We start from the raw sequence: 13756 nt of genomic DNA, 5'->3' as shown, positions 1-13756 counted from the left end.
GATTAAAGTTTATTAGATTTGACGCGCTCTCAACTATCCACTCTCGGCTCTTGGAAGTAATAAGACGATGATAATTATAATGAAGGGAAGATTATAGTGATTACCTAGACGAGTAGGACATTCTTCATACTGCATCCCTAACTCAAACGAATATCGTATATTCTTAAACTCGATATTTCGTCTAGTATTTGATAATACATTATACATTGATTATTTATTAGCTTATAATTCTTTTTGTTGATTAATATTTTTTTATATACTTTATAAGTTAGAATTATAAGATAGAATAGATATAGTTTTTTTTCTTTTTTCTTTTTTTTTCCATATGATTTTTTTATTAAAATTTGAGATTTCGTATCAACAATTATAATGTGATATTTTTGTTTTGTATTGTAATTAATTATAATAATTAATGAATTGTATCTCTCAACGATGGATCTCGTCGATCTTTATTAATCTTCAAAATAATCGTTAAGAACGTATAATGAAGACATGGATCGTGGATCACGAATGAATTTTTCTTATTCTTTCGTTAGGCGACGAAGTAACAGCGACGATGAATTTCTAGATACGAGCTCGTAAATCGTTTCTTCTTATTATTCTTCTTCGTGCTTTAACGATCAAAGATCGACGATGCCACACGAAGAGAACACCTTCTCGACGACGTTGAGATTCGAGTTTTACAGTAAATGTTGAACGTAGATATCTTGGCCCAACGGGCATTTGAATTACGTCGTCTCTGTCTCATCGAGTATATATTAGCGCCAAGACGAGAACGATGTACTTTGATGAAAATTATGTTCTTCAGATCGATAATAAGTTCTTCACTAAGTTACTATGAAGAAAGACATCTAATCATTCGACTCTATTTAGAATTTCCATATAAAAATGTCTATTTAGATATTTCTTTTTTCTTTTTTTAATTATATAAAATGCAATATAATTGAACAGAAATTAGAATTAGAATTTGACTTCTTTGAATTTCTTTTTACAAAATATGTTAATAAATAGATTTAGTAAAATCTTTAATAATTGGATAAAATTTCTGTTTAGAAATGTTTTTATCAAGTAAAATGCAATCTATAATCGAAGCAAAATTAGAGTTGATTTCTTAGAGTTTTTTCTTAATAAGATAGGTCCACAAATATTTACTATAAAAAAAAAAAAAAATGTAATCTGATCGACTATAGAAATTCGATTTAGAATCCCTTATTTACCTTCCTTTCGAACATATGTTAACCAAATATCATCGTCTCTTATTTTCTTACATATCTCTCATCGATATGCTATACCAATTTTGGCAAGTTTTCAAACCTCTTGCAATCGTCTCTCCGAGAGACGAGAGGTTCGGCCACTCTGAAATATTTTAATGGTGCTTTGTGTTCTCTCTGCATTCTCTCTTTCTCTTTCTCTCCTTCTATCTGCACTCCCAAGCAGGCTCTCTTCCCTTATTCGAACGCTTCTTTCCATCGACCTTTGTTTCTCGCTCTCTCTTTCTTTCTCTCCTCTCATTATACTGCTTTCGGTCGACGTTTCTTGACCACTGGTTATTTTAATTGGATCTTCGCCGATGCTTTTTCTACGTTTCGTCTCCTTTCCTTTCTTCTCTTTTTTTCTTTCATTCTCTCTTCCTTCCTTCTTCCTTCTTTCCTTCCTTCTTAACCTCCATTCGAATCTCTCCTCTTGAATACCATACCATCGGTTTTGTACTCAACCCAATCCCATCTTTGGAAATCTTGAAGAATATAAGAAAGACAAAAAGGAGTAAAATCCTTGGAATATTTCTATAGTAATCCGAACGATATATAGATTCTTATCTTTTCATCATTGGACCATTCCTATGTTTTCGCGGATAAATGTATAAAACATTTCCTCGTTAGTTCGATTATAAGATACGAGCAGTAAATTCGACACATATGCTTTTTTTCTTTCTTTCTTTCTTTCTTTCTTTCTTTCTTTCTTTCTTCTTTTTCAAGAAGCAAGAATAATAAGCTATAGCTCGTTATTTTACTCGGGGACTTTTATGCACATATGTATATTCTTTCTCGCATCTTTCTTTCGGTATCCTCGTATTTAGGAGAATTTCATGAACAAGACGAGAAACTCATGTCTGTGATAGAGGTTTACTGCTTTTTCTTCATGAAGTACTGTGATAAGCTTTGCTCATTCGCATAGAAATCGGTCGAATTTTCTAACAGGATAAATGACATGTGTGATCATTGGACAACGACCTTTGAAAAATTTGTCTATAAAATATCTTTGTATAGGAACACACGGTGGCACACGTGAGGGGATATCAGGTAAGGAGAAACCTGAAAAAAGAAAGGACTACCGAAGGTAACGATGAACCTAACCGGAGCATTACCATTTCTCGCTGCGGGAGGGCTCAACCTATAGAAGCTCCAACCTTATTTTACACCGTCGGATCTTAATTTAATACCACGTTCCTCTCTTTGCCTCTACAAGATCGTGGACACGTCGATGACTCTTCTCTTCACCAAGTTAGAACTTGGATCTTTATCGCGAAATATATTCTAACTAACAGATAATAAATTTCTTAGAGAGATCGTTGCTTTCTTTAGGAATTTATTTCATTCATCTTTCTCGTTCAATTCCTTCCTTCTAATATACTATATACTAATGTATTATTATATGGATGCCTGCTTATTCTTTTAACATTAAATTATTTTAATATTAAAAAATGCAGAAAATATATAAATCAGTGAAAAGAAAGAAAATCAAAATGAGATCCCATAAAATTAGATCGTTCATCTTTCATTCATTTTTTTTTTCTTTTCTTTTTTCTTTTTTTTATTTTTGTTTAACGTTATTAAATCATTCGTTGTTAAAAAAAAATGCGGTGTCCAGACAACGGAAGATAAATGGCCGAAGAAAATCGAAACGCGCGATCTTTGCGAAATCTAGATCGCTCATCTCCAGACTCGAATCGAGTTCGATCGAAAAGGCGATGCCCTTCGAACGTGCAGAATATTATGCGGATTCTACTCAGGTAGACATTGATAGAGGGGCTCCGTCGAGACTCGCCTATATCGATAATCGTTTTCTCTCGATCAAAGAGAAGATCATTTTTCCGATAAGCCATATTCATCACGCCTACCCCATTCACAATCTCTATACGTCCCAATCTTTTTTATTCTGTTGAGACAAAGTTTTTTCGTTGACATTTTTGAAACGGTCAAGAGATATCCAATTCAGTGATCTTCCAAAATTATCTACTTTATTATTTTATTCGACTATTCTCGATAATATTTTCGATATGGTATTAAAAAGATTTCCAATGATTCTTCTTTGAATCTCCTTCCCTTTTTATTTATGAACTTTGGAATGATCTACAAATGAATGGGCTCACCTTGTTTGCCGTGGCTCCTGGATTTGCCCAAGAATTAGAAGGGCTATCGCGGTTGCCGCGACGTCACCACGACGCATCTCTTACATCACAATCACTTTGTTTTATCTAGAATTCGTCGAACGGATAAGAGCACGATCAATTTTCACGATTGCTCGATCACTCAAATCGGATGTTCCAACGGATCCCAAAAATGTTTCTTCTCTCAATTAAGTACATTCAATATTCTCACGATTGATTATTTCTTCACACAAGAAAAGTTTTTTTCCAATCTTTCACATATATCTCAAATAAATATATATATATATATATAAAAGAGAGAGAGAGAGAGAGAGAGAAAAGAGGGAGGGAGAGAACATAAAATCTTCGTGGATTTTTCGTTTTCCAAAGATCCATTCAAAGTCGATGATCGAAGGACATCAAGAAGAAGATCATGGCGATCTTCAAACAAAGACGATGATGTATTTCACTCGACGAAAGAGGGCGAAAGTGTGAAACTTCTTAAACAGCAACACATTTGGCATTTCTCAAGTGTTTGCTAACTTAACAGGATCTTCACGAGTATTTATTTGTCCAGGTTAAATACTCGAGAGAAAGGTTTAGTCTCTCGTGACTAAGCTCCTTTTAGAAAAAAAAAAGAACGAACAGGATCAGAGGAAAGATAAAAGAAGAGAAGGAAAAAGAGGTAGAAGAAGAAGAGGAAGAAGAGGAAGAAGAAGAGGAAGAAGAGGAAGAAGAAGAGGATGATTCCAAATGGAAAAGAGAATCATCAGTTTGAACTGTTGCTGTAGCAAGGTCGGTAGCCTCTTTTCGTTCGCGTGCCAAAAGACTATTGCTCTGGTTTATCTGTCAAGTTACTTAATTAAAAACGATCTTCGATCAAGAATTATCGCTTGGAGAAAAAAGAAACATAATCTTTCCTTTTTTTTTTTTTTTACATTCTTTTTTCAACACACTTTCGAGAACTCTATCGATAAATATTTCGAGATTATCTATGTCTTCTTTGTTCTTTATCATTCTAATCTACTCGAAGATGAATATGTTAGATCTTTATTAGCAAATAGATGCTAATACAAAAGATAATCAGAGAGCCGTGTGTCTAGTCTATTATAAATCAAAATCTTAAAGAAGAAGATTAAAGATACGTATGTCCTCTCTCATCGTTCTCACACTTATCCTTGTGCAATAATTTTCTCTCATTGTCCTTTTCGTTCTCCATTTAAGAGAAACGAACTCAAGATTTATCGATCCGCACATCTTTTTCTTGTTCTTCTTCCTTCTTGAATCCCTCGAGTTCAACGCGAATGTTTCGTCGAATCTTCTTAAATCTTCGTCCTTTTTTCTTTTCTTCCTTTGCTACCGGTTTCTATTGTCTCGAGATCCTTAACACCTTCTTCCCCCTCTCTTTGCGAAAAGAATTTCTAAGAAATTCTTCCAAAATATTTCCACCGTCGGCTTTTCCTTTTACGATCGAGTACGATTATCATTCATTTTCGTCTGAATTCGCTCGTAAAATCGGTAATCTCAGTTACTGTCATAATCCGTCAAGCCTTCTTCTTCTTCTTCTTGTCAATATCCTTGCTAAGTTTGTGATACATCGTTAATCATCCGATGTCATGGCCAAGTTATTACATAGTCTCTGTTCATGTTAAAAACTTGATAGTATGTTCGACCAGATGTCTTATCTCTTTGCAACCGAAACTTTTTCTTCTTCTTCTTCTTCTTCTTCTTCTTCTTCTTCTTCTTCTTCTTCTTCTTTTCAAGACAGGTTTCTTTCTTACTTGTCAAACTTGATCACTCTCTTAACTTGTACACTCTCTTTCAATTTCGGTAATACAAAGATAAAAAAAGACAGAGAGAGAAAGAGAAAGAGAGAGAGAAGAAAGAGAGGGAGGGAGAGAAAAAGAGAAAGACGGAAACAGATAGCCAGGCTGTCTTAATCTCGTCATTAAAAGAAATTTCTTCTTGATGTAATAAAAGTAAAAGAGAGAACGGTCAGTACTCTGATGTGATCTCGAACTGGAGCAGAGGGTAACTGTGCAAGGTGTTCGAAGTGACCCGCGTCGTTGTTCAAGGTAACCATCACCAACGGCGCCAGCGGCACTACCTTTCGAGCTATGCCACCACCACCGCTGCTACTACTACTGTTAATAGCAAGTAGCAAGTAGTAGCAGCAGATATAACACGGTGACAACAGATGAGAGCTGTAAAACTATATCACGAGCATAACTCTAATTGAGCTTTACGTATAATATTTCAAGTATTATTGATATCAGATTTCTCTAATAAACTCATATTTATGCCTGATTAGGATCGTTTCATTCCGTCCTTTTTAGTTTGAAAGAAATGTTATGATGTATAATAACACTAAAACAAATGCTTAAATCTAAGCAATGATTAAGACTCTTGGTCACATGGGAATTTGAATGAGCGGTCAGAAAGTAAAGTACGTTCGGACGAGAGGAGGGCCCGCGATGGACTGGCCTCGCCAACCCAAGTCCTCCTACCTTTGGGATCAGGTCCCAGCCTCTACGATCTTACCTCTACGATCCTACCTCTACATCTGTCTCTCTCTCTCTCTCTCTCTCTCTCTCTCTCTCTATCTCCCTCTACTTTTCTTTCCTTCTCCCTCCAACTTGTCCTCTCTCTCTCTCTCTCTCTCTCTCTCTCTTTATACTCTCATCTCGTATCTCCTTTTATCTTTCTCAGTCAGTCCTTTTTCCTTCTTATACTTCTTCTCTTCTTCTCTTCTTCTTTAGCTGCTGCTTCTTCTTCTCATCTCACGTCGTATCGCTTCATGCTTCCTCCTCCTCCTCCTCCTCCTCCTCCTTACTCTCTCTTTCTCCCTCTCTCTTTCTTTCTCTCTCTCTCTCTCTCTCTCTCTCTCTTTCTCCCTTTCTCTTTCTTTCTCTCTCCCTCTCTCTTTCTATTTCTCTCTCGTTCTCTTTCCCTCTCTCTTTCATTCTCCCCCCCCCCTCTACCCCTCTCTCTCTTATTCGTTGCTTTAGTTTGAGAGTTACCTGATGCTCCAACGCTCCCGTCCTACGTCTATATTTGCGAATTTTTTCTTATAGCAAGAGATAAGAATTGATTAGGGATTCGAGGTGGTATGATCGATGTTTGTTCTTTTTAAAAGTTGAGTATGAAAAATAATCCGTAAAAAAATTTTTCTTATTGTGTAATATTAGATGTAAATGAATTTTGCTATGATTGTAAATGACATTGTAAAGAATGATTAGGAGAAATAAATTTATAATGCGTTATGAACATTTCACTCCATGTTTCTGCTCTTCTTGAAGTAAAAATTTTATCAATGAGATTAAGGATTACGACCCCTATATGCCATTTTTTGAATTCCACATTTGAATAAAAGTATAGAATAAAATAATGTCAGATCGATATTATAGGAAAGTTTTTCTCCCGATATAAGTGGAAGCACAATTAGCTTTTTCGAGGAATCGTAGTGGTATTATGAGAATAAGTTCAGGATAATTTTCTGACCCTTATGAACTTAGGCCATGCAAGAAACTCTGTGTGTTATATATCGATTATGAGAATTTTATTCTAAAAGACATGGATCCCCGTGGAAGATAGAGAGAAAGGTGTTCTCCTTTCTTTCATTTTTTTTTTCGCCTGCTGAGCAATATAAAAACGAAGGGAGAACGTGGGCTTCCCTTCCACACATACAAAGAAGAGTATTTTATTAATTATATATTATTACACCATAATTGCACGCGCCATATGTTTTCGGTTTTTCGAGGGTTTCGAACCTGATCATTTTGTTTTTCTTCTCTCTCTCTCTCTCTATGAAAAAGCAATTTTAGTGTTATTATTTTTTAAATTATTATTCAGATATTATTTACTATTATTTTTGATTATTGTTTAATTATTGTATAAAGAAAAATCGATCATCGTCTAATTACAAATAAATTTTTTATATGTTTCGTTTTAATTATTATTCTTTTTATTAATCAATGGTCATTTTTATTACAGCTATTGTTGTTTAAAGTTATTATTTAATTATTGTATAAAGAAAGATCTCGATTGCATCATCTGACGAACGTCTATTTTTTGAATAAAAAAATACACAAGTAGAGAGATTTTATATTCTTTTTAGGAACGAAACGAGAGAATAAAATGAACAGGAATCATAGCTCAGTGCACTCACATATATGCCACGAATTTCCTATTTCCGAGTACAAAGGGAGAAAAAATGAGTGAGTGAGCGAGCGAGTAAGTGAGAAAGAGAGAAAGGATGCTCGGAAACGAATTCGTTCCGATGGAACGAGATCCATGCGATCGCACTGTGAGTTGTCATAATACAGACAAACGCTAATTGAGAGATAAGAAAACACGTTTGTGCACATAGGTTTCTCTCTACGTTTCATAGTTAACTCGTTGCCCTTAAAAAAAAAAAAAAAAGAAAGAAAAAAAAAGAAAAAAAAAGAAAAAAAAACAGAAAAAAAATAAGAGGGAGAATACTCGGCATATGCAAGCGTACGAATGACGATTCCAACATGGAAAGCTGCTTTTCGAATTCCCAGATGGCACAAAAGGCCGGTATTCCTTTGTGTCGTAATAATGGACGAACGAGGCTTTCCATATAGCTATGACAAATTCGTCGATGCGCAGGTGTGCTCGTCAAGTACACCAGTAAAGTACATACATATGTATTGCGCTTACATGTATGTATATGTACTTGGATGAGAGAACGAGCTGCTGCTGCCGCTGCTGTTATTCTGAATGCTGCTGCTATTCTTTTGAAAGAACACCTCTCTCTAAGCCTTGTGTAGTAAACTAGAAAAAAGGGATTGAAGAGAAACCCTCTTTTAAATAATCTTAGTCCAGGTTGCCCTGATTCTGAAGGATACATACAACAGGATCTGTCTTATATAATTGGAATTTTTCCTATACTAACCAGACCTTTCTTCCTTTTTTTTTCCCCTCTTCCAAATAATGTATTATTATATTTAACATCGAGTAGAACGAAATAAGAAATATAGGTACTTGAGAATTATAATTCTCGTGGATATCATAAGATATAAAGATATCGTAAGAAAAGAATGAAGAAAAGGTAAAGGGTCTCTGGAAAAGAAACCTACCCTAATCTTTTATATCTTACCGCTACAATACGAGACTGTAACTGACTAGCTCTCCTCCGAAAGGACCGTTGTACCGGGCTAACATCTGCTCGAAATAGAAACCGCTAATAAAAGTGAAGAGAGAACGAAATTGGGAAGAGAATTACGAGAGATCGAAAAGAGGCGGAGCGAACCTTGACACACCAAGGGATGCTTAGAAAAATCAAATATCATGTTAGAACGGATATTCCTCCTATCCTAAGTTTTCGATGAAATTAGAGATGTAGATATTTCAAACTATTCCTACAGACATTTACACATTAATTGCACATTAATGTATAGAAATTTATTATATTTATGTAAGATAGAGTAATAAAGAGAAGAGTATAGAATCTTAGTCATTGGTCGCGCTAAAACCAACTCCCTTCTAACGTGGGTCGTACAAGAGCATTCGGTGGTGGTAGCAACGAGCAACAGGTCTGCTGATCTTTCCCTCTCTCTTCTCTTTCTTACGCACACTTTCGGTTACGCCCATTTCACAACTCCTTTTCGCTCCTTCATCTTCTCCCTTCCTTCCTCTCTTTCTAGTACGAAACCCCAATAAATTAGAATTAAGCAATCATAATTTATTTTCATTCTTCTTTTAAATTAATGTATACAGAAATATCCAATAAAATAAATTATAATGAATTCCTATTATTATCACTAAATATATCCTCATTGATTAGAATTAAATAATTGAGCAGTTTTTAGCAAAAATTTCTTTGTTTTTTTTAATACTTCATATATAAATCAATTCTTATTATAATCATTAGAATGAAATCGTTACAGTTAAATCACATATCATGTTGTAAATATATCTAATATTTTGATCGTTATTATTTTTCTTTTCATGAGAGAGAGAGAGAGAGAGAGAGAGAGAGAGAGAGAGAGAAAAAGCGATTTTTAGGAGGCAAACGAAAAGCAAAAGTCCCGTTGATGGGTTCTCTCAAAGGATCTCTCTTTAAAGTGCCGCGGCCTTTCGATAATTAAAGGGCAGCCATTGTTATAGCGATTCTTTCGAAAGGGGGAAGCTTAAGTTAGATGAGAAGAAGAAACATACGAGAGAGAAAGCGAGAGAAAGAGAGAGAGAGAGAGAGGGAGAAAGAAAGAGAGAGAGTATAGTAACGAGTGTGTGGCTGCAAATGACGAAACGAGACTAACTCTCTCCCTTCTTGCATCTCCGTCTTGCTCGCACGCAAAAATACGTGATTTAACGGGGCCGCCACGCGAAGTCGACGATAAACGTCACCTCGAGAAATTAAAAAGGTATCCCCGTCCCAATGGGAATCGTTTACCGTGTAATATCTTCGTAAATTATTATCAATCCTCTCTCTTCTCTTGTAATGATTGCAAAATATTAAAAAAAAAATATTTCAACGTGTCCCAATATAATATTATACAATGTATAATAGTAAAAAAAAGAAATATCTAATTAGGAATATATAATTTGTAATAGTATAAATGTAGTATCAATATAGTAATATCATAGAGATAGTACAATATTTAGTATAGCATAGAATTATGCATAGTATAATACTTAGTATTATAGCATTAGTATAGCATAGAATACTATACATAATATTACTGTTATAACATTATACTATGTATAATACGTATGCTTATATTCATATATTATTTATAATATGTATGTAATTGTAAACTTACCGTAACAACAATCGTCGAATTTCCTTCATAATTCCAAAAAAAACTCGTTGACATATTTCAATCTCGATTAAAAGAGACGATTACACGTCTAATTCGTTTAAAATAACACACTTGATTTGACATATTCACAAATTCTCTCACAAATAATTAAGATCCATATCGATCGGCTATCTTTAAACTTCAAAATCTTGATCTTGAAATGATAAAGAAATAACGAAAATATCTTTAGTAGAAATTAGTTTGATCTTCACACTAAACATTTGCATCTCTCTCTCTCTCTCTCTCTCTCTCTCTCTCTCTCTCTCTCTCTCTCTCTGTCTCTCTCTTTCTCTCTATGACAGATTCGATCGATTTCCCATGTAAATGTTAACAATAAATTAGAATAATTCGAATAGATGAAAATGAGAGATCCTATGTGAATATATGCATATACATAATATATCGTAGAAGCAAAACACATTACAGAAAAAAGCTTAGTGAATACTTGTATAAATAATCAGATCGTTGAGAGAGTAAGACATATCTCTTGTTTTATCTTCTTTTTCCTTCTTGGTTAAAGTTTTTTAATTGCCATGTGAACGACACGATAACAGGGAAAAACACTTTGGAATCATCGAGCAGTCTCGTAATTTTTATCGGAGAAACGTTTACTGGCCGGAAATGAAACGACGAAAGATTCAGACTCTGAAAACTCTGAAGATTGTGAAGATCGTGATGTAGAAGAAAATGAAGAAGAAGAAGAAGAAGAAGGAAAGGAAAAGACTTTAGAACTCTGGCCTGCATGATAATTGGTCCCGGGTACCCGGCCACTGTTTCTCTGATAACAGGTTCCCCGGTTTTCGATGCAACACCGTCTCCTTCAAGGTATATCGCGCATGCGTTTGCCCCTTCCTCCAACGACATTTCTCTCTCTCTCTCTCTCTCTCTCTCTCTCTCTCTCTCTCTCTCTCTCTCTCTCTCTCTCTCTCTCTCTCTCTCTCTCTCTGTCTCTTTCAGTCTGTTTGAGAGGTCGTAAAGATAATACCCGCATGCCAGTTTGCAACGGAGCCCAACGCTACGTAAAATTATCCAGATTTCCGTTTTCGAATGGAGATCGTTCTAAAGGATTAATCGTATATCATTCTTGTATTATGTGGGTAGATACTCGAAAATTGTGCTCCTCTATTGTATTCCTTTCTTATCATTGAGGATGGTTGGATGAAATCATTTAGATTAGGGAATTTTTGATTAGCAAGTTCTTCTTTGTAATCTTCCTTATCGTAAGAGAGAACCTTACGTTTTAGATTAGCTAATAATTGATGAAAAATGTTAGAAGATCATATCATCCTTGTTATGTGAGTGTACTCGAAAATTTCTTTATTATATCTTTTTCTTACTATAAGAGAATTATTGATCTTTTCCAGAGGAATGAGAATTAGAAATAGAAAATAATTAGAGTATCTTCTCTCTCTCTCTCTCTCTCTCTCTCTCTCTCTCTCTCTCGTTCTCTCTCTCCCTCTCGTTCTTCGACTGTCTCTTCAAACATCTTGCGACTCTTCCCGTTCCAAATATCTCTCCTCTCGTACCTTTACGATCATCCATAAAGGTATACGAAGCTCGCTTTTAGTGGCTATTACAGAAATCTCGAGCTCGGCGTAACATTTACGGCTCTTACACCGTGTGCGGCAGTCGTTAAAAGGAAAAGCACCGAGAGAGGCACAAAGCCCCCTCCCTGCCTTTCTCTCTCTTTCTCTCTCAATATATGCGTCTTCTTTCTCTCGATCTCTTTACTATCCATCATCGATCCACCTATTTATCGATCATTCGAAATCATCGATCTCTCACCAACACAAAGTAAATATAAACGTAGAGTTAATCCTAGATATATTACACAGTAGTATTGTAATATATTTTTATCGAAAATATCGCGAATTTATCTATCACGATAAGAATCAATATAGTCTTGTACTTGTGTATGATAAAAGATTAAGTACATAAGAAGCACAACAAGAGTTTTCATTTCATTTGTTTTTACTTGCTCGAATAAAGCATCGGTGTCGGTCTGATCTATAGGTATACGCTAAGTAAGAAAGAGAAAGAGAGTACAGGAAATATATTGCCAAGTCGGCTCTCAAAAGAGAAGCTTCGCGTAGGCGTCGGCACTCTCGTCGTACCTTGGATCGTTCTTTGAAAAATAAAAAACAAAAAAGAATCCAAGACTTATTAGGTACCGACATAGGTTCGATTCGAGAACCCCTATTAATACGAAAGTGAACTTGTTTTACCTACAAACGTATGTACTACGTATATGTATTATGCATTATGTATTAGGTATTAGATATGAACTTGGATATTTCAAAAATTATGTACTTAAAAATCGTAGAAATTGATTTTATTATTCTTTAAGATCTTTTGTTCACTATCTTGGCGCAAATAATAATAATGTGTGGCCAATTAAAAGAACGATTATAATTGCCAAATAAATTTTCTCTTAATGACTTCTCAAATTGCACCGTATTCTAGATTTATCGTTTCGAGAGGGGACCATATTGAAAAATGAAAAGTAATTTAAAAAGAGGTTTATTACACGAGTACACGATCATATCCATTTTCATTTTATGTTAAACAAGCAGAATTATTTAATGAAAACAATAATGTTGGGCCCCAATTAAAAGTATTCCTTTGATAAAATATTTCATTATTTCTTTAAGTATAAATCTCTTATTGGAATTTATACCAAGATATATTTCTTCGTAGATTCGAGATCGTAAATGATCTAGAACGTTCGGTTAGCTTCTGTTCGAATAACACGACAGAAGTGTGTTATTACATTGGGTGAAATCAAGCGATCGCGGAGTTGGCCATCGAGTATTAACCTATCCCGCTCACAGTGAGAATTATCTCCAAGTATTTATTTAACGTTTTACTATCTGATCCATACATACGTATAGAGAACATGTACAACATTGGAATTCGCGTTGTGACTTTGTACAACTCTCTTGTAGCAGAAACTATTTCATTGGAAAGGAAAATCACTTTGCACACTAGGCTTTCGAAATTTCCGCTTATAATCGACGTGTAATGAGTAATAGCATATGTGGATATACTTTGAATGGAAATCACCCACGATATATTGGAACTTCCCACTTGCAAAAATGTTGTCCTTCTTTTCTCTCTCTTCCTGAATACTTTTACTTTTTGAAGTTTAACATTGATCAACAATTAATTCGCATTTCTACTTGTAACGTTTTCCTTAAACGACGATCGGAACGATGTCATATAATTAACTCACGCTTTAATAGCCAAGAAAGGACCTTGCGTCATTCTTATGGGAAAGTTTGTTTCTGATGATTTAACTAAATACACATATACATATTATATATATTCATTTATATCTCGCACATATAGAACGTACTATTATCGACATTTTCTATCCGGCCAATAAAACAGAGCTTTACCATTGGTACTAAATTCAGCTCGGTCGGTAAAACAGAAACCTACTATTATTTATCAACACACGATAACAAAAGTTTTATCAATATAATAAACTTGCTCGATCGGTAATTGACTAATAAAAACAAATGAGATATGTATGAAGAATAAAATGATGCAAATGAGACAA

The 13756-nt window shown here is 34.8% G+C and overlaps 1 protein-coding gene across 3 annotated transcripts in view; it reads right to left on the bottom strand.

Annotated features, from left to right (window-relative positions):
- The window catches only part of LOC118445372 (protein Wnt-7b), a 42813-nt gene extending 31839 nt beyond the window's left edge, over nt 1-10974 (bottom strand). Inside the window, exon 1 of one of the 3 annotated variants that reach the window (XM_035874755.2) lies at nt 10156-10974. In XM_035874755.2, coding sequence (XP_035730648.1) covers nt 10156-10184 — 29 coding nt within the window. In that variant the 5' untranslated portion in view covers nt 10185-10974. Of the gene's footprint in view, nt 1-3370; nt 3599-10155 lie in introns of those variants that run through there. The other 2 variants (XM_035874753.2, XM_035874754.2) reach the window with 2 other exon arrangements.
- Nucleotides 10975-13756: the final 2782 nt, after the last annotated feature.

Source organism: Vespa mandarinia, chromosome 18 (assembly GCF_050613455.1).
Source record: "Vespa mandarinia isolate Hongniang chromosome 18, ASM5061345v1, whole genome shotgun sequence".
Classification (NCBI taxonomy): Eukaryota; Metazoa; Arthropoda; class Insecta; order Hymenoptera; family Vespidae; genus Vespa; species Vespa mandarinia.
This window is presented reverse-complemented; position numbering and strand designations above follow the sequence as displayed.